Source organism: Schistocerca nitens, chromosome 11 (genome assembly GCF_023898315.1).
Source record: "Schistocerca nitens isolate TAMUIC-IGC-003100 chromosome 11, iqSchNite1.1, whole genome shotgun sequence".
Taxonomy (NCBI): domain Eukaryota; kingdom Metazoa; phylum Arthropoda; class Insecta; order Orthoptera; family Acrididae; genus Schistocerca; species Schistocerca nitens.
In genome coordinates, this window is record NC_064624.1 from 17855981 (window position 1) to 17877169 (window position 21189).

The window sequence follows — 21189 nt, forward strand, 5'->3', positions numbered from 1 at the left end:
CAATGTACAATACTGAAGGTTTGGATGGACGGATGTAGTAGCTAACGTAGAGGTACAGAGACCTACTGTGAACCAGTATCACTTTCCTGTGGCAAACAAAGTTGTATCTTGGGCCCTGAACACAGCAGCATAATAAGTACAATGCATCATAAGTTTCTCAAGACAGCTACAGAACTTGAAACATAGCCATATTACAAATCAAATAGGTGAAACGCTACCCACTGCCTAGTGATCTGTTTTTGGGCATTTCTAGACACCATAAAATTAAACGAAAATAAGAGTGTAACAGTAATTTCTTTCTGAGGTAATGAACAACAAACGAAATTGTGAGATAGAAAGGGACAGTTTGCAACAATTACAATGTATTATAAATACATCTCCAGTACATTACACTAAGACTCTTTTCCTGAACCCATTGTGCTGCCTGCATTTTACTCATATTGCCCCCATTTTATAGTCTTCAATATTTTACTGGACACATTTCACTTTGTCACTTTTTACTTCCACATTTTGCTTTTGTGGTACCACACATCGATACCACCTATGGGTGTCACGAAGTTGGCAACAGAATTGCAAGTTTCCGTCAGACACCGATAGCGGTCGTGTGGGATCTCGTGGACCCAACTTGAAGAAATAGAAGTTAAGTAAATCTTATGTTTATCGCAGTATCTTGTTCACTAAGCGTTTCTGCTCGTGTCCAGCTTTCCTATGACAATAATTCCATCACCGCACTGTACCTCATCTCTCCTTACCACTGTGAACAAAGTTGTACACAACAACTTTATCCGATTTTACTGCCCCATTTGACTTTCACAGTTTGCTGTCCTTTTTTTTTTTTTTGCAGGCTCCATTTTACTTTGTACTTGTCACATTTTACTGTCCTCCGCATTTTACTCCCATTGGCCACACATTACTGGCCACATTTTACTTTTCCCATTTTACTGCTCCATTTTACTGTCTCATTTTACTGCTCCCTATTTACATTTACTTGTATGGGTGACATTTTATTGTTCCAGTTTTAGCTCTACTGGCCACATCTTACTTTCTTCAATTTAAGTGTCCCATTCTGTCTCATTTTGTAGTCTTCTTGTTACAAGTCCCCTTTTAATTGTACTGGTGACATTTTACTCTCCCTATTATAGCTCTACTGGCCACATCTCACTGACCAAATTTTACTTTCTCCATTCCATTACTGTCTCATTTCCCTGCTCCCTTTTTACATGCCCCATTTTACTTGTGCTGGTGACATTTTACAGGTCCCACTTTACTTGTATGACCACACTTCACTGGCCTCATTTTACTGTCATTTTATTGTCTTCTTTTAAGTCCCCATTTTACTCGTACCAGTGACGTGTAACTGTACCTATTTTAATTGTGCAGGCCACACCTGACAGGTCACACTCTACTCCCTCCAGCTTACTGTCCCCTGTGAACAGGCCCCACTCGGCCGGCTGGGCTGACCTGCTGCGCTATCTGCTGCATGCCGCTCGTGGGCACCATGACCGCCTGCTGCTGGTGGTGCTGCTGCACGGCCACCACCGCCTGCTGCTGCGCCGCCTGCTGCTGTGCCGCCTGCTGCTGCTGTTGCTGCTGTGCCGCCTGCCCGGCACTGGCGTCGTGAGACAGCTGCACCTGCAACAGCGGTGGCCGGAGCGTTACGACGGGAGCAGAACTGCGGGGACTGCGCTGTTCTGCGGATGGAGGTACAGCACCGTACTCATTTCAGATCCTGCAGCTGTACGCTGGACGGACACACTTCGCTCTACATGAAAATCTTGTAGGAACACACAAAGCGGTAGCAGTCATTACCAAGTGTCAATAAAAGGCTAGAATTCACCATCACATCACATCTGATGTCAAACAACAAAGGGGACCTCAATTTACACACAGTTCATTTAAGGAAGCAACCTCACATTTAACTGAAATAACAGAGGGAAACTATAGAAACACATTAGGATATAGTGGGTAGGAATTAGAAGTTCCTCCCAATAATTGCAAATTCACCTCCTCAGTCAGATCATGATTTTGCCATGTATTGGTTAGTGGTGGAATAAATCCAAACCTGCTTACTCGATGTGCTATTTACCTCAATCTAGTGGTAAGATGACTGACAACACCTTTGAAAATTTGAGAGAGTATGCATGAAACTTGGGAAAGTAAAAGAAGCCGACAAGTCAGAGAACAAAGAATAACAATGGAGAGCCAAGTCCTCTAATGGAAGGTCAATGCATGCCTGAATAGCTAGAGCAACAGTGGAAGGAATGGTTCAAATGGCTCTGAGCACTATGCGACTTAACTGCAGAGGTCATCAGTCCTCTAGAACGTAGAACTACTTAAACCTAACTAACCTAAGGACATCACACACATCCAGGCAGGATTCGAACCTGTGACCTTAGTGGTAGCGCAGTTCCAGATTGAAGCGCCTAGACCCGCTTGACCACCCCGGCCGGCTCGAAGGAATGAAAGAATACTACAAGTGTTCAGTGATAACTTTTTCTGCTCATTACTGGCTACTCAGAGCAAGTGCATACCATGCAATTTATTTACATTCATGACTTAATACAACTTTATAACTGTTTCTCACATCCTAGCTTCCAGAGTCTTTTTAATCTGCAAATTCCTCTCCAACACAGTTCTTCTGACTGCCTTTGCCCATTAAGGGGCTCCGGAAAGGCTCAAAATCATGAAAAGTTCAATTTTTACTTTTTTGCGTTTTCTGAATCTGCAGACTATTACCTTTTAATAGATATATAATTTATTCAATTCTGAAGACTACAACTATTTTTAAATTTTTTTAAAATGTGTTCTACATGGGCGTGACCCACTGTGGCGCTGTTAAACTGCTGTCAAATGGTGTTATTATTAACGTCCGTGTTCATCAGGTACATTTTAGTGATGTGAGATAAAGTATGTGTTGTGGCTAACCTGTGATGGTTCAATATATATCGCTGGTGTGATTGACGATTGTTTCATGTTTATTTACTCTGTCGTTATCTCGAAAATATTCGTAATTAATTCTGTTTCTTGAGTCTCTATTTTGTTGAAGTATAATAATGAGTAAAAGTAAAGTTATTAGAAATCCTCTGAAGGCTTTTAAGAAAAGGAGAAATGTTGGAAAGCCAAAGGTATGTGTTATTACTGTAAACAATAAAGACGATAACCAAGTGAGTGAACCTAACCTCTCAAGTACACCTGCCCATAGCAGTCAAAGTGGGAAAGAAAATACTTCACAGAAGAAGCTTGGTTCAATGAGTGAAAACTATGAATGTTTTATGGGCGAATCGGATGTGAATGAAATATTTGATATGTCGGTTCTCAAAAAGTGTATTCACGGAAAAACTCAAAACTCCAATGAAAGTGTAAATAGTGTTATATGGTCGAGAATCCCCAAGACTGTATTTGTGGGAATAGAAACACTTCACTTTGGTGTGTATGATGCTGTTGCGACTTTCAATGATGGCAACATTGTAAGGTGCAAGGTATTTAGAAATATGGGAATGAAGATAGGTTCTAACATGGTATGAGCGATGCTTGCTTTAGACAAAGAACGCCTTCGGGCTGCAGACAGGGCTGTAAAGAGTCTAGAAATACAAGCAAGAGTAAACAGGAGGAGGAACAAGAGGAAGCTGGAGGAGGAGTTTGCAGAGGATGAAGATAATCCATCCTATGGACCTGGAATGCACTAAAAAGTTAATCCAATCTTTGTCGCTCGATTCCCAAAACTTTTATTTTCTCATACTAATTACATGTTTTCTAAGGATCTTCCAAACATATTTGTTTCAAACTTTCAGTAAATGTTACACACTACCTTCTGCATAATTTAACACAGCCTTTTTCCAAAAAACTGTATATTTTTGAATATATAAATAAAAAATTGCAAAAAAATGTTGTGAATTTTCATTACAATTGAAAAAAATCATCTTTAATAACTGAACTAAAATTTTGTAAAATCCCTGTGTTAAGTTGTAGCCCATATTCCAATAAATAATCTGTAAAAAGTTCAACTTCCTACCTCAAATACTTTGTGAGGAAAGATGTAATTTATAAGCGTTATTTTAACATTGCAAGTATAGGGCGTTCCGGAGCCCCTTAAGGTTTTGAGCTTTTTCTTATTCTTCTTTTTCTTATTCTATAAGTTCAAACCGATTCCATCGCTTACGCTATTCATCCTCCGTCAAGATCACATCTCAGTAGTTTTTCTCCAACTGAGTCCATTACAGTGAAGCTCAAGTTTGTTCCCTTAAATGTGCCTTCACTTTCAATTGTATGCCATTGTGTCAGCCAACAGCAGTGCCTCGAGAATCTCGTGTCTGTTGACAGTTAAGTTGTTCTTAATTTATTCAGTTATTTTCCAAGTTCTCTTCTCCATATGTCGGTATACTTTGTCCAATAGTTTTAAATGCCCTAAGCTTCGTTCCTGATCTATTGCGTGTGCTCTACAGCACTCCATCGAATTTGAAATTTAAAACTTTCCCTGCTTACGGATTGTACCACGAAATTTAAGGCAAACCGCCTGATATCTGCAACCTGCTGCCATGATATTTTGGTGGGGAGTCTTTTGGCCATCTACAGGTGAATACTCGCTAGACTGCACTAAACTCCCGCATTTTAAGACCCTGCCAGCACGCAGTGAGGTGGTAAAAGTTATGAGATCGTTCCTAACAACGTGTCAGAACTGCATGTGCCCAGCAAGGTGCAGGTAATCGACGTCGCACGGACTCAACAAGTCGTTGGAAGTCCCCTGCAGAAATACTGAGCCAAACAGCCAGCCATAATTGTGCAAGTGTTGGCCGTGCAGGATACTCTGCAGGAACCGACCTCTTGATTACGTCCCATAAATACTCTATGGGATTGATGTCGGGCCACTTAAGTGCCCCAATCATTTGCTCGAATTGTCCAGGATGTTCTTCAAACCAATTGCGAATAATCGTGATCTAGTGACAGGGTGAATTGTCGTCCATAAAAACTGCATCATTGTTTGGGACCATGAAGTCCATGAATGGCTGCAAATGGTCTCCCAGTAGCCAAACATCCATGACAGCTCTGCCCATAGTGCTCAGAGCAATTTGAACCATTTTTTGAAACGTTTTGCTACATAAAAAGTCAAAATGTCATTGTCTAATGCTGAAAAACTTGTTGACACGAATAGTTCACAAGACCGGTGTAGTTTCAAATGGGTCTGAGCACTATGGGGCTTAACATCTGAGGTCATCAGTCCCCCAGAACTTAGACCTACTCGAACCTAACTAACCTAAGGACATCACACACATCCATGCCCGAGGCAGGATTCAAACCTGCGACCGTATCAGCAGCGCGGTTCCAGACTGAAGCGCCTAGAACAGCTTGGCCACTGGGGTCGGCTGGTGTGGTTTCCAGATTTGATTACATCTGTTTTGCCACTGTCTGCTAGATACAACCGAATAGGCCTTTCTAATATTGGAGTAATTTTAATGCACCACAAATAAGCGAGACTGTTTTCGCAGAATTGGTCAGTTGTATGTATCTCATTTATATAAATAATACGACAGAGTATAATTCACAAAGTACCAATATCAAAGGGCTATTAAGCCTACTACAAGCAAAAAATTTTATTTTAGGAAATAGTTTCACATTTCATTCATACAGTCCAGTTTCTCAAGCATGAGATCGAAAAGCAGTCGTACGAAATTTCTGTATAAATTTGGAATCGTCTCATTCTTCCATATAATTCGTATGATGTCCCCATTTCTTCACCTTCGTCGTTTTAACAATCAATCTTGTCATCACTAATTCTCTAACTATTAGCTTCGCTAACCCTGGCAGAATCACGGGTTCAGTTATCCCGCCTTCATTCTCCAGTTAGGCGTTATACGTGTTCGTACGACGCGTTTTCCGCTGTCCCGAGAATGGAACTTCAACGGCTGCTAAGCGGCGACTGTGCAACTGGCTATTAGTAGCGTAGGGTCCTGCCAAAACTTTCGGTCAAAATTTCATTTTCTTTGATACGCCGAGACGATAACATTTGATCTTTCTTACATGTATTTCCTCGTTTATTTGCATTCTTGTAGTCTGAACCTATGGATTTCGCTAGTAATTATAACAACGCTGATCATTAGCGCACCCAATCAACCACATAAACAAGCAGCGAATGGCTTTCAGCCATTTGGGTTTATTGGGGTCAGTTTGTATATCCCAGTCCCCTTTTGTCTATGGGAAAGTGTTTTATTTTTTGATTGCGACAGGGATTCCCCTGACAGAGACATCACGTACACTATGCATGGATTGAAAAATCAACTTACGATTCATTCAGAAATCAACTTAGAATCTATTCAAAAATGTTCAAGAACTGAGATGCATTTCAAAATAATACGAATAATCAATGGATCAACGTGCGCTGAGTGCTAGGCGCTTCCTGAAACAAGGTTTTTTTTCTTTCCCTTCAAGAATATGAATTTGGCACCCCCTCAAGTTGCTGCGCAGGACAGATACACCCCCCCACCCCCTAAGATCCGGGCCTGAAACAGCTTATATCAGTGGATTTCCACAATTGGCGCCCGCATCTTCTCCTTCCCTCTAATCACTGCCTATTCGCCTCTGTTCTGCTGGCATTTGTTTCCTTACTGTGTCGCAATACCTCGTGGTGGGTGCGGGTCATAATGCTTTGGCTCATCAGTGCATGTGAATATCATTATCCCACGCCTTCTCTCACCTCAATGTAATACTACATGGTGTCTCAAAAAGAATGACCCAATTTTAAATAGAATTATTTACTAGGAAGAAGCGCTTAACACCGACAAATTGCATACTAAATTACTCAAAAAAGACAGAAGTTTATAGAAATTCGTCATAAACGTTCAGTATGTACTCCACTGGCTGCACGATAGCCAAATTCATCCCAAACTGAGCGTTAGGTGTCTTCTGTCACTGAAGCATTTGTGCCTTGAGAATGGCAGGGTGTGCTCCTGTCGAAATACCGGCGGCGTTCGACGACGTCACCCAGCAGCAGACCCGTAAGTTATTTGAACATTCGATTCGCCGGGAAAAGTTAAGGTCTCACACTAGTCGAGTTCATACCGCGTCGAGTGCCCGCGGGGGCCAGACACGATATTAGGCAGTTTCTTTGGCTGTTCAGTGTATTTACTGCCTGGACAACTGCCTGACGCTACACCATTCGTCGCGGGTCTGCACGTCCTCCTGTAAATCGTTACCGTGTCCTGGCGCTGCAAGCTTCTCAGAGACATCCGCGTCGTCGGCGAACAGCCTTAAAAGAGCTTCCGACGTGTTCTGCTAACTGCGACACTGCCTGACGCTGGCGTCTGTGGAGGTCAGGCCCCCACAACCGCACGAGCGGTCGACTGTGAAGAGCGGACAAATTGAATAGCTAGGCGGCGGCCATCAGAGTGGTAAACCGACGCGCGGAGTTCGAATGTTTATACATCGCTTTTGGTTATAAAATGCCTTCCCTTGAGTTAGGTCACAAACATAATGCCCCATTTAAATACGTTACTACAATATACTTTTTAATTTATGAACAAACAGCAACTAGTAACTGTTTATGAATTTATCTTACGTACTACATGGAATCTGCCGTAGATAAAAGTTATGTACTGGACCCCTAGCATTTTTCGTAGTTCATTTACGATAGATGTACGCAAAATGCATCAAAATACTCGAAGATTTGCTCACTATATTAATAGATTTTATATTAATAGATATTTTCTGACTCTACATTGCTTTAGATTTTATGACGAGAAGTGCGTTATATATGGCATAGTGCTTTGGCAACTCACGACCAAATTATCAAGTTTCAACGTAACCTGCCGGCCGAAGTGGCCGTGCGGTACTAGGCGCTGCAGTCTGGAACCGCGAGACCGCTACCGTCGCTGGTTCGAATCCTGCCTCGGGCATGGATGTGTCTGATGTCCTTAGGTTAGTTAGGTTTAACTAGTTCTAAGTTCTAGGGGACTAATGACCTCAGAAGTTGAGTCCCATAGGGCTCAGAGCCATTTGAACCATTTTTTTTTTTCAACGTAACCTAGACCATGAAAACACTACCGATCACCCAAATTTCTTCAAAATTATCAGAACATATAAAGTGGTATTCTGTCGGTCGGAAATCTTGCCTCCTGACAGCGTGTAACCATTTTTGTAACAGCTATGGTTTTGAGAAAGGAAACCTGCAAATAGATGCACAGACATTATGCTAATACCGTGTTACAAAAACATTTATTAAGCGAGTACACTGACATACAAAACAACTTAAAATATTCACATACCTGTGAAATGTAATATTCGTTCCTTTCTCGAATTTATTTGTGCAATTAATCGCTGCACAACTCCTCACCATTGTACTTCTTTTGATTGGAACGTACAGACAGTAGAATTACGAGGAACAAATACTGTATATACGCCCCAACATACAATGTTGTATCAGGGTCTTCATAAACAACAATAGTACACAACACATCAGACTACAACCACTATAATGGCGTCCAGCCGAAGGTTCAAATTATCCCGCGACTGCAGCGCCATAAGTGAGTCTAGTTATTTTTTACAAGGTCTTTGGTGGAGGTTCGCAGCCACACAGACCGTGCGCTGTTACATCGTGAACGGCTAGCTCGGGGACCCATGTTCACGAGCTCTGATAAGTGTCCGTCAAAGACGGCAACGCTTCTGTTGCGCCTTTAGGGCTGGTAAGCTCGATTATTCCAAGGATCGTATAAAGAATTTCAACAATGTACAGCGTACAGTTCATTGTTGACAGCCGTCTCAACTCGTCAGTGTGTGGACTGCGATTCGAAAGGGAGAAAACGGAATTTTGTGCTTTTCAAGGGTTGGAGTGCCGCACAAATCAAAACAGAACTGGACGAAGTTAAAGCGGACTGTGCAGCATCGTTTACTTTTGCGTCAATGAATTTAAACGTGGTAGGACAAGCACTAAAGACGAAAGGAAACCACCGGTAAAATTCGTTATGTAGTAATGCAAGGTCGACGAATAAACATTTGTGAGAGTGCTGAGACTGAAGGCATCTTAACTTAGCGAATGCGTAACACTGTGCAAGGAGAACTGGCTGTGAAGAAGCTGAATGCAAACTGGGTCCTGCAACTGCTGCTCACAGTCGACCAAAAGCGCATCCGGCACAACGTTTCACTACGAACTCTGGCAATGTTTAGTCGCAATCCGGGAGACTTTTTGCGCGGATATGTGACTGCTGATGAAACCTGGTTCCATCTATAAAATTACTTTTATCTTAGTAATATGAATATTTATATATGTGTTTGGAGAGAGAGAGAGATTGATTTTTGTTTGAGATTTTTACTTTAAGTCGTAACTGGTACCTGAATTTTGGTTGCTGCCTCCTTGAATGATCACCTTCTGCACCAGTTGGTGACGTATTACGATTTGGAGGAAGTTATTGTTCTTTAAGCTTTAAAATACGACTCTGTTAGTTACCTGGCCCTATTGCGGATAGCTTTGAGCCCAGGTTTTTGTGGCTTTTCATACCTAAGGGACCACTGTTGTAAGTAAATAAGATCAGACATCTGCTTTTCGTGAGAAAAGGAGACTGCTTGGCACACAAACTTCCTTCAAACTACACGTCCTGCTACATCAAAATTGCTCAGTGGAGTTCAGCACCATACTATTGTACAAGAACATAATCCAATTAGTGTAATTAAGAGCCGGCCGGGGTGGCCCAGCGGTTCTAGGCGCTACAGTCTGGAGCCACGCGACCGCTACGATCGCAGGTTCGAATCCTGCCTCGGGCATGGATGTGTGTGCTGTCCTTAGGTTAGTTAGGTTTAAGTAGTTCTAACTTCTAGGGGACTGATGACCTCAGAAGTTAAGTCCCATAGTGCTCAGAGCCATTTTGTAATTAAGAAATTATGAGAGGTTGTTACGTATTGAATGGAAACTATAGAGAATACATTTCTTTTTCTGTATTTTAGTATACTTTGTACACTTACAATTCTCTCTATTGATAGGCGGCGACGACAATGAAGTTCACCTCCTTTTCCAAAAACAAGATATTTGTTTTATCACTAAAATATCAATTTTCATTAAATGTAACAATACGTTCTGAGCGACGGCCTAGCAACACGTCCTCTTTCCACAAGATACAGAGTAACAGTCTTTTCTTTTTTTTTTCCCACTTCAAGTACTTTTTGAATCACATTTATATTTACGGTATTTACATACATTACTGAGCTTCTCAGAGTAAAATCAGGCACAAATTAGTTAAAGGGGAAAAAAAGCAGTGACGCATACACAACATTACATTGCCTCCAAATGAAGCATGACACATCATTACACACCAGAGCGGAAAGGGCAGTCAGAAGAATGGACAAAGTCTGGCGAAAATGCGCCCAAATATGCAGAGAGCGTTTTGTGAGCTGGTAAGGTGAGTGGCACCCTTTTTAAGGCAGAACGATAATTCGACTTTGGATGTATTGGTTGGAAAAAAAAAAAGACTGAGGTTGGCACGCAAGAAAGTGCTCTTTTATCGGGATAATGCAGCGTCGCACACAGGAGTAGTAACGACGGCGGACGTGCACGAACTGAGCTTCCAACTGGTTCCTCGCCACACTTTGCCCCAAGTGACTTCCTCGTCTTCCCTAACTTGAAACTCTGGCTCGCTGGGAAGGAAGTTTCATAAAACTTGGAAGTGACAGTTGCCGTCAAAGAGTATTTTGCAGAGTGTGACAGAACTTATTTATGTCGTGGAATGAAAAAGCTGGAGGATCGCTGGCCCGGGTGATTATCCCTCAAAGGAGACTATGTTAAGGAGCAAGGTGAGTTGTTTACGAAACAGGCGTTTTTTTCCATTGCTTTTTGACCGGACACATTCGTACTGGAACAGTTTCGATTGTCCAGTCGTACTCCGTCACCCCTGTCAGTTTTCGCTACTACTTATGTTACAAAAATGGCTCTGAGCACTATGGGACTTAACTTCTCAGGTCATCAGTCCCCTAGAACTTAGAACTACTTAAACCTAACTAACCTAAGGACAGCACACACATCCATGCCGAGGCAGGATTCGAACCTGCGACCGTAGAGGTCACGCGGTTCCAGACTGTAGCGCCTAGAACCGCTCGGCCACTGCGGCCGGCTACTTATGTTACATCCTTTATAGAAATGTCGCAATTGCGTCACTTGGACCTAAAACCGGCCCTGGTGTTACCTGCACAGATTCAGTAGGAAAAACAATAGTTTAGTGAGTTGGGTCGTTCAGGGACAATGAAGCACTTGCATTGTTAGCCGTCTCATCTTTAACGTAATTACAAAATCTGTGAACACCTACCGACTACTACTATTAGACCTTGTAATAAATCGCATATCGTCGGCAACATCACTCCCCCTCCCCACATGAAGAATACAAATATGCCAGGCCGCAGCCTACCATATTGCCACCCACCCCCGCGCTTTTCGTCCTCAATGCCGCACAGGATCACAGCAATAGTGCGAATGGGAATGACGACGTGTTAGTGAGGGCAAATATCGTTGTAGGGTATTTCAGGGTGTGGGTGTTGTCGTCTTGCAGAACGCACATGTGTGGGCGACATTAAAGTGAAACTTCCTGGCAGATTAAAACTATGTGCCGAACCGAGACTCGAGATCGGGACCTTTGCCTTTAGTGCTTGGGTAGCTCAGTTGGTAGAGCACTTACCCGCGAAAGGCAAAGGTCCCGAGTTCGAGTCTCGGTCTGGCACACAGTTTTAATCTGCCAGGAAGTTTCGTATCAGCGCACACTCCGCTGCAGAGTGAAAATCTCATTCTGGTGACATTACAGTGGTATATCAGGCAGACTGCGTAGTAATAAACAGCAGAGAGATACGACTTTATGTATATAAACTGAAGCCGGGAATCAAACCCACGCCTCCTGCTCAGTAGGCAGGTGCATTAGCCTCTGAGCCGGCACGGCACAGCGGTTCACACACCTGCACGCATTACCCTGGCGGGTCTTCACCTCGATCCAAATTCTCACTGCCGCCCCAGTCTACTTCAAATTCCCTCTCACGCAGGCACTGAATGTCCGAGGCTCCCCACGTTCTGGAATAGCAGCTCGGCATCGAATGTAAATGGGGCATCCAGCCTGAAAGCCAGATGGAGCTACTTAAATAAATGAAATGACACAAATTCAGAGCCTTGACTGGTCTCATACAGGTAGTATGCAGAGCCCCGGCAGTTCTGCCCGTGTGTAAGAGGGAATCTAAAGTAGACAGCGGCGGCAGGTGTGTGTGAGACCAGTAAAGTCTACGAAATTGTGTCATTTCATTTGTAAACAGTATACACATCAGCACTACGCCGAGACATCATCTAGAATGTTACAGAGTTCTATTCAACTCCACGCAATGGAGAGAAGTCTCCCAAGTAAGAGTGATTTCAGGTGTGCCGCAGGAGAGTGTCGTAGGACCGCTGCTAGTCCCAATATACATAAATGACGTTGTGGATAACATCGGAAGTTCACTGAGGCTTTTTGCGGATGGTGCTGTAGTATATCGAGAGGTTGTAACAATGCAAAACTGTACTGAAATGCAGGAGGATCTGCAACGAATTGACGTATGGTGCAGGGAATGGCAATTCGATCTCAATGTAGACAAGTGTAATGTGCTGCGAATACATAGAAAGATCCCTTATCATTTAGCTACAATATATCAGGTCAGCAACTGGAAGCAGTTAATTCCATAAATTATCTGGGAGTAGGCATTAGGGGTGATTTAAAATGGAATGATCATATAAAATTGATCGTCGGTAAAGCAGATGCCAGACTGAGATTCACTGGAAGAATGCTGAAGAAATGCAATCTGAAAACAAAAGAAGTAGGTTACAGTACACTTGTTCGGCCACTGCTTGAATACTGCTCAGCAGTGAGGGATCCGTACCAGATAGGGTTGATAGAAGAGAGAAGATCCAACGGAGAGCAGCGCGCTTCGTTACAGGATCATTTAGTAATCGCGAAAGCGTTACGGAGATGATAGATAAACTCCAGTGGAAGACTCTGCAAGAGAGACGCTCAGTAGCTCGGTACGGACTTTTGTTGAAGTTTCGGGAAGATACCTTCACCGAGGAGTCAAGCAGTATATTGCTCCCTCCTACGTATATCTCGCGAAGAGACCATGTGGACAAAATCAGAGAGATTAGAGCCCACACAGAGGCATACCGACAATCTTTCTTTCCACGAGCAATGCGAGACTGGAATAAAAGGGAGAACCGATAGAGGTACTCAAGGTACTCTCCGCCACGCACCGTCAGGTGGCTTGCGGAGTGTAGATGTAGATGTAGACGCACCGTTATAAACCCGAAATGGACTGCGAAGGATTGATCGATTGAAAATCGACAGCCTCAGTCGAATCCTGCTTTATTCGCCATAATCTAATTTCTGCGTAGCAAAAAGTTGCTTCTGATGCATCTTAATAGACATTTTTGTGCACGACAATGACGTGGCCTGTCCGCACTTCTGTTTAACATTGAGTTGGAGAAAGCGATAAACGCACGTGAAGCGTGGACGATAGACAGGAGAATGAATAAGTAGTGTTAGCGAGGAGTGCTTAATATTAGATGCGTAGTTGAGATAATTGCCGAAGAGGCGCCGAATCGGAGAAATTTATGGCAAGGGTGAGTTGATAGAACGCGTAATGATGCATCATGGAATGGTCAAGGGAAGAGTGTGTGTGTGTGTGTGTGTGTGTGTGTGTGTGTGTGTGTGGGCGGGGAGTGGGGTGGGGTGGGGTGGGGGTAGGGGATGAAGACTGTAGAGGAAGACGAAGGGCTGAGTACAGTAAGCTGGTGCAGGCTCAGACGGATCTGGTAGTTGTGCAACGATGAACAGCCTTGCACGGAACAGAGCAGCACGAAACCAGTGCCTCGGCCCAAGACGACGACGTCGACGACAAAACAAATTCATCTGATGAAGACCGTGTGGACAAACTATCCTCTCTAGCCTTACCCCCCTCACATAAACGCAGGAAATGACGCAAAATGACAAAAACTGCAGACGTGAAATGAACCGTGTCGACATCAACCACTGCCAGCAAGAGGGGAAGGTGGAGACTATGTGAAGAAACACCGTGAGTAGCTTACAGACCAACTTCAGAAAGAAAACGCTGTGTTAAGCTTAAAAGAATGAAAAGTAAACGTACAAACGTGTGTATACAATTTACAGAACACCACAGAAGATACTTTGTAAATAAAAGCGAAACGCGTCTGCTGTAATTCTTTTTAATTAGATTGCAGTCACCTCAAGACAGATAACATATAACAACATATATTACACTGGGCCACAACCAAAAAAACGTCATGGGTTTCTCAGCTGATTTAGACTAATTTTGGTGTTCTGAGTCCGAATATCACATTGATTTTGCTCTATCAGGTCAACTTTTTGAGATACAGCCATAGGCCTACATGACCATTTTTCCCTGAAATGTAAGCCTTTTTATAGGCTTCAATATGCTAATATTAGGGGTTTTAAGGGGATTATTCAGGACATATGAAAACAAAAGAAGCCTTTAAGATTGTAACAGTTAATCATTCCAATAGATGCCTTTTTTTCTTACTATAGTATAAAATTTATTCTAATTTTTACTGTCTGACAGTCAACTGCATATTTCTATTACTATTTCAGATTGATATGGCTTCTGCGCGACGTTCATGCATGAATAATCCAGACGTTTTCTGCTACATCTGCGGAGAATACACGCTTTCAGTGGACAGGAAGAACATCACTGGATTTGTGAAGAAGGCCTACCAGGCTTACTTTCAAGTCAAGCTGGGTGACCAAGATAAGCCCTGGGCACCGCACACGGTCTGCAAGAAGTGCGTGGAATACCTCCGGCGGTGGACGAAGGGCACGAAAACTTCACTGAAGTTTGGGATTCCGATGGTTTGGAGGAAGCCCTTTGACCATGCATCGGATTGTTACTTCTGGACCATCAATACTACTGGCATCAACCGGAAGAATCGGCACAGCCTCCAGTACCCCGACCTTCCATCTGCCCGCCGTCCAGTTGCTCACTGTGAAGAAATTCCTGTACCAGCGTTCACAGAGCTTCCTAACATCGACGACGAGGCCACCACTGCAGACGAGGGAGGATATATAGCAGACGAGGAGTATGAAGCACAAGATAGTCGGCAGCTCTTTTCACAATGTGAGCTTAATGATCTTGTTCGGGATCTCAGCTTGTCGAAGACTTCATCCGAGCTGTTGGCCTCCAGACTCAAAGAGAAAAATCTACTTGGCGAGGACGCGCGTATCACTTTCTTTCATAGAAGGCATGAGGACTACATGGGCTATTTCTGCCAGGAGGAAGACCTAGTGTACTGCCGAGATGTCGCCGGTCTTCTTGTTAAACTCGGGGCTCCTACATACGATCCGAGAGATTGGCGACTCTTTATTGACAGCTGCAAGCGCTCTTTGAAGTGTGTGCTCCTCCACAACGGGAACGAGTTCGCCTCAATCCCTCTTGCTCACTCCACAACTCTCGTAGAGAAATATGAAGCAGTGAAGTACGTGCTCGACAAAATCCAATATGAGCAGCACCAATGGATCATCTGCGTCGACTTCAAGATGGTGAACTTTCTACTTGGTGAGCAGTCCGGGTTCACGAAATACCCATGCTTTATATGTATGTGGGACAGTCGAGACAGAGCCCAGCACTATGTAAAGAAAGTGTGGCCGCCACGAGAGCAGTTAGTACCTGGTGCGAGAAACATCATAAACGAACCTCTTGTTGACCGGGAGAAGATATTGATCCCACCGCTACACATGAAGCTTGGGTTAATGAAACAGTTCACGCGTGCTCTGGACAAGGATGGGAGGTGCTTCCACTACCTGTGCCGAGCCTTTCCGCGACTGACCATTGAGAAGCTGAAGGCCGGCATTTTCGATGGGCCACAGATACGGCAGCTCATAAAGGACACAGAGTTCGAAAACTCCATGAACACGTTAGAGTGCGCCGCGTGGAAATCGTTTGTGCAGGTGGTGAACAACTTCCTGGGGAACACGAAGGCAGCAAACCACGCCAGACTCATCAGCAGCATGATAGAGGCCTTTCAAAAGCTCGGGTGTTTGACGAGTATAAAGATGCACTTCCTGTACTCACACATGGAGAAGTTTCCTGAAAACCTTGGGGCGATGAGCGACGAGCAGGGAGAAAGGTTCCATCAGGATAGGTACCAGGGGAGGTGGGACGCAGTCATGATGGCGGACTACTGCTGGATGCTGAAGAGAGACAACCCAGCAGCTGCTCACAAACGGGAATCGAAGAAACGCCGATTCATGCCGTGAGCTCTGAACTTTTGTGTCACGTAACGCTCATTGTTATACTAATATTATGATAAATATGCTTATTTAATTTGATGGAGTAAATAAAAACTTAATGAATTTGCATACGTTCACTTTTATTTCTTGAGGAAAACGGAAAAAATCTTCCGGGGTTTCTCAGCAGATGATACAAAGAAATTTGTTTTTTTACGAAAAATCGATTTTTAAAAATTTCTGTAGCAAAAAATCCTGACCTGATAGAACAAAACCAAGGTCATTTTCGGACTCAGGGCATCAAAATTAGTCGTAATTCAGCGGGAAAACCCTAGACTTTTTTAAAAAAAGCTTTTTTTGTTGCCCAGTGTTATTATCGTTATTATTACTATTCACGAATAAGCGCATTACGACTACGTTAAGTATTTAACAGCTCCGTATTTGCCTTCTTTCGTGGCCATATTGCTCTCATCACTTTGGTGTCGGCCTACCTTTCCTCCTCGCACCATGCTGTTACAGTCTTCTCGTTTGGTCCTTCCTCTTCGTCACCTTTCTTTTCGTCTTCTGCTTTAACTTCCGCCAATTTCTGATCATTGCTCTGATCTAATTTACACTTTCCCACAGACACACCGACACTCTACTTTATCTTCGGTAAGTGTTGAACATCAAGTAACGAGCTATAATTTGTGCAAAGGCTGGGAGTCGAACCCGGCTCTGCTGGTTACTAGCCTGACGTGCTGTCCACTGCAGCACCCTGACAGTGTGGGTAACACAGCCGGACAGAGTAGTCCAGTCTAGTGGCGTTGCTAGTACGAACTCAAACTCAGACATCAGCCCGTCTCAGGTTTCTCCAGGAAGATCTAAATACATCATCTGCACTTGATGTGGTTGTTGTGGTCTTCAGTCCTGAGACTGGTTTGATGCAGCTCTCCATGCTACTCTATCCTGCGCAAGCTTCTTCATCTCGCAGTACCTACTGCAACCTACATCCTTCTGAATCTGCTTAGTGTATTCATCTCTTGGTCTCCCTCTACGATTTTTACCCTCCACGCTGCCCTACAATGCTAAATTGGTGATCCCTTGATGCCTCAGGATATGCCCTACCAACCGATCCCTTCTTCTACTCAAGTTGTGCCACAAACTCCTCTTCTCCCAAATCCTATTCAATACTTCTTCATTAGTTATGTGATCTACCCATCTAATCTTCAGCATTCTTCTGTAGCACCACATTTAGAAAGCTTCTATTCTCTTCTTGTCCAAACTATTTATCGTCCATGTTTCACTTCCATACATGGCTACACTTCATACAAATACTTTCAGAAACGACTTCCTGACACTTAAATCTATACCCGATGTTTGCTGTCTCTCACAGAATTACAATGTCATCGGCGAACCTCAAAGTTTTTATTTCTTCTCCATGGATTTTAATACCAACTCCAAATTTTTCTTTTGTTTCCTTTACTGCTTGCTGAATATACAGATTGAATAATATCGGGGAGAGGCTACAACCCTGTCTCACTCCCTTCCCAACCACTGCTTCCCTTTCATGCCCCTCGACTCTTATAACTGCCATCTGGTTTCTGAACAAATTGTAAATAGGCTTTCGCTCCCTGTATTTTACCCCTGCCACCTTTAGAATTTGAAAGAGAGTATTCCAGTCAACATTGTCAAAAGCTTTCTCTAAGTCTACAAATGCTAGAAACGTAGGTTTACCTTTCCTTAATCTAGCTTCTAAGATAAGTCGTAAGCTCAGTATTGCCTCACGTGCTCCAACATTTCTATGGAATCCGAACTGATCTTCCCCGAGGTCGGCTTCTACTAGTTTTTCGACTTGAGGTACAGCCAGGATTTCCCCATTACGTGCAAAGCTGGGTCGCTGTTGAGATACCGTAGAGCCGCCGCAATGCTAAAGATTTAAGAAGCGGAAAATGGAGACGGGCTGACGTGTGTGCACTAGGGCAGTCGGTGCAGCTGTGTTAGCCACAATGCCAGGGTGGTGTAGTGGCTCGTAGCAGCCTCGCGCACACAACCCACCACACAAGCGCAGGGAGGCCAGCAGGGCTGCGTTACCTGGTGCTGAGGCTGCTGCTCCATGGCCCCGGCGGCGTCACCCGGCGGCTGCGCTCATAGGTCGGCCACTGCGTCTGCACATGCAACACACCAACACACAGGGTAACTCACGCGTCGCCCTTGTCACACAGTAAAAAAAACACAGGCATAAGCGGACAGAGAGAGAGAGAGAGAGAGAAATAAAGAGAGAGAGAGAGAGAGAGAGAGAGAGAGAAAGAAAGAAACAGAGAGAGAAAGAGAAAGAAACAGAGAGAGAGAAAGAGAACGAAAGAGAGAGAGAGAAAGAGAACGAAAGAGAGAGAGAAAGAGAAAGAGAAAGAGAAAGAGAGAGAGAGAGAGAGAGAGAGAGAGAGAGAATGACGTAAAGAACATATCGCATCAGCAAAATACACTACTGGCCATTAAACTTCCTACTCCACGAAGATGACGTGCTGCAGACGCGAAATTTAACCGACACGAACAACATGCTGTAATATGCAAATGATTAGCTCTTCAGAGCATTCACACGAGGTTGTCGCCGGTGGCGACGCCTACAACGTGCTGACATGAGGAAAGTTTCCAACCGATTTCTCATACACAAACAGCAGTTGACCGGCGTTGCCTGGTGAGACGTTGTCATGCCTCGTGTAAGGAGGAGAAATGCGTGCCATTACGTTTCCGACTTTGATAAAGGTCGGATTGTAGCGTATCGCGATTGCGGTTTATCGTATCGCGACATTGCTCCTCGCGTTGGTCGAGATCCGATGACTGTTAGCAGAATATGCAATCGTTGGGTTCAGGATGGTAATACGGAACGCCGTGCTGGATCCCAACGGCCTCGTATCACCAGCAGTCGAGATGACAGGCATGTTATCCGCATGGCTGTAAGGGATCGTGCAGCCACGTCTCGATCCCTGAGTCAACAGATGGGGACGTTAGCAAGACAAAAACCATCTGCACTAACATTTGCAGCAGCATGGACTATCAGCTCGAGACCGTGGCTGTGGTTACCCTTGACGCTGCATCACAGACAGGAGCGCCTGCGACGACGGACCTGGGTGCAAGAATGGCTAAACGTCATTTTCCCGGATGAATCCAGGTTCTGTTTACAGCATCACGATGATCGCATCCGTGTTTGGCGACATCGCGGTGAACGCACATTAGAAGTATCACCCGGCATGATTGTATCGGGCGCCACTGGTTACACGTGTCGGTCACCTCTTGTTCGCATTGACGGCACTTTGAACAGTGGACTTTACATTTCAGATGTGTTACAACCCGTGGCTCTACGCTTTATTCCATCCCTGCGAAACACTACATTTCAGCAGGATAATGCTCGACCGCATGTTGGAGGTCCTGTACGGGCCTTTCTGGATGCAGAAAATGTTCGACTGCTGCCCTGGCCAGCACATTCTCCAGATGTCTCACCAATTGAAAACGTCTGGTCAATGGTGGCCGAGCAACTGGCTCGTCACAATACGCCAGTCACTACTCTTTTGATGAACTGTGGTATCGTGTTGAATCTGCATGGGCAGCTGTACCTGTACACGCCATCCAAGCTCTGTTTGTCTCAATGCCCAGGCGTATTAAGGCCGTTATTACGGCCAGAGGTGGTTGTTCTGGGTACTGATTTCTCAGGATCTATGCACCCAAATTGCGTGAAAATATAATCACACGTCAGTTCTGGTGTAATATATTTGTCCAATGAATACCCGTTTATCATCTGCATTTCCTCTTGCTGTAGCAATTTCAATGGCCAGTAGTGCATAATTAATGTTATGTAGTTTCGGGTTGGGAGTTGGGTTGCTTGGGTTCAAATGGCTCTGAGCACTATGGGACTTAACATCTGAGGTCATCAGTCCCGTAGAACTTAGAACTACTTAAACCTAACTAAGGATATCACACACATCCAAACCCGAAGCAGGATTCAAACCTGCGACCGTAGCAGCAGCGCGGTTCCAGACTGAAGCACCTAGAACCGCTCAGCCACAACGGCTGGCGGTTGTTTGGGGGAAGAGACCAAACAGCCAGGTAATCGGTCTCATCGGATTAGGGAAGAACGGGGAAGGAAGTCGGCAGTGCCCTTTTAAAGGAACCATCCCGGCATTTACCTGGAGCGATTTAGGGAAAAATCGGGAAGGCCGGACGCGGGATTGAACCGTCGTCGTCCCGAATGCGAGTCCAGTGTGCTAACCACTGCGCCACGTCGCTCGGTTCTGCAATTTCTGGAATACACGTCTCAAGATAACATATTTAAGTGATTAACACTGCAAGAATCACAGGTTAATGTAAGCGCGAGCTAAGTCACTGCAAATCTGAAATGCTGGCGCGTTACTAGCCTGTCTAACTGCTAGAGTGTTGAACGCGTGCTTGGGAAGGAGCGTGGTTTCCGTTCTAGATCTGCCGCATGTCAGATTCTGCGGTGGAGTTCAGGGTCTCTTGTCCGTCAGTACAGGGACGGTTAATGCTGTCTGTTGACGACGCCGGAATTTTCATCGGATAATGTCCGATATGTACTCCAGTGCAGACACATATGGTGACTGAACAGGCCGAGGCAATATGTCGGCACTCTGTGTGTTACAAGAGCCGTATGTGGACGAGTGTTATCCTGTTGGAAAACACCCCCTGGAACGCGGCTCATGAATGGCAGCACAACAGGTTGAACGACCAGACTGACGTACAAATTTGCGGTCAAGAATACCATCATAACGACCGGGAGAACGGTGTGCTGACCACACGCCCATCCTATCCGCATCCTCACCTGAGGATGACACGGCGGTCGGATGGTCCCCATGGGCCACTTGTGGCCTGAAGACGGAGTGCTTAGAAAGAGCTCGTTGTGTCACTGTGCTGACAACTGCAGGTGTGACACGTACGTACAGGTTGTACCCGTGGGTAAATTGCTCCT

At 44.5% G+C, this 21189-nt stretch overlaps 1 protein-coding gene across 1 annotated transcript in view; it reads right to left on the bottom strand.

Annotated features, from left to right (window-relative positions):
* LOC126213360 (polyhomeotic-proximal chromatin protein-like) overlaps window positions 1-21189 on the bottom strand; it is a 367100-nt gene that overhangs the window by 108254 nt on the left and 237657 nt on the right. The window contains exons 3-4 of the mRNA XM_049941064.1: window positions 18303-18376; window positions 1462-1632 (exon numbers count right to left, since the gene is read on the bottom strand). Coding sequence (XP_049797021.1) covers window positions 1462-1632; window positions 18303-18326 — 195 coding nt within the window. The 5' untranslated portion in view covers window positions 18327-18376. The remainder of the gene's footprint in view (window positions 1-1461; window positions 1633-18302; window positions 18377-21189) is intronic.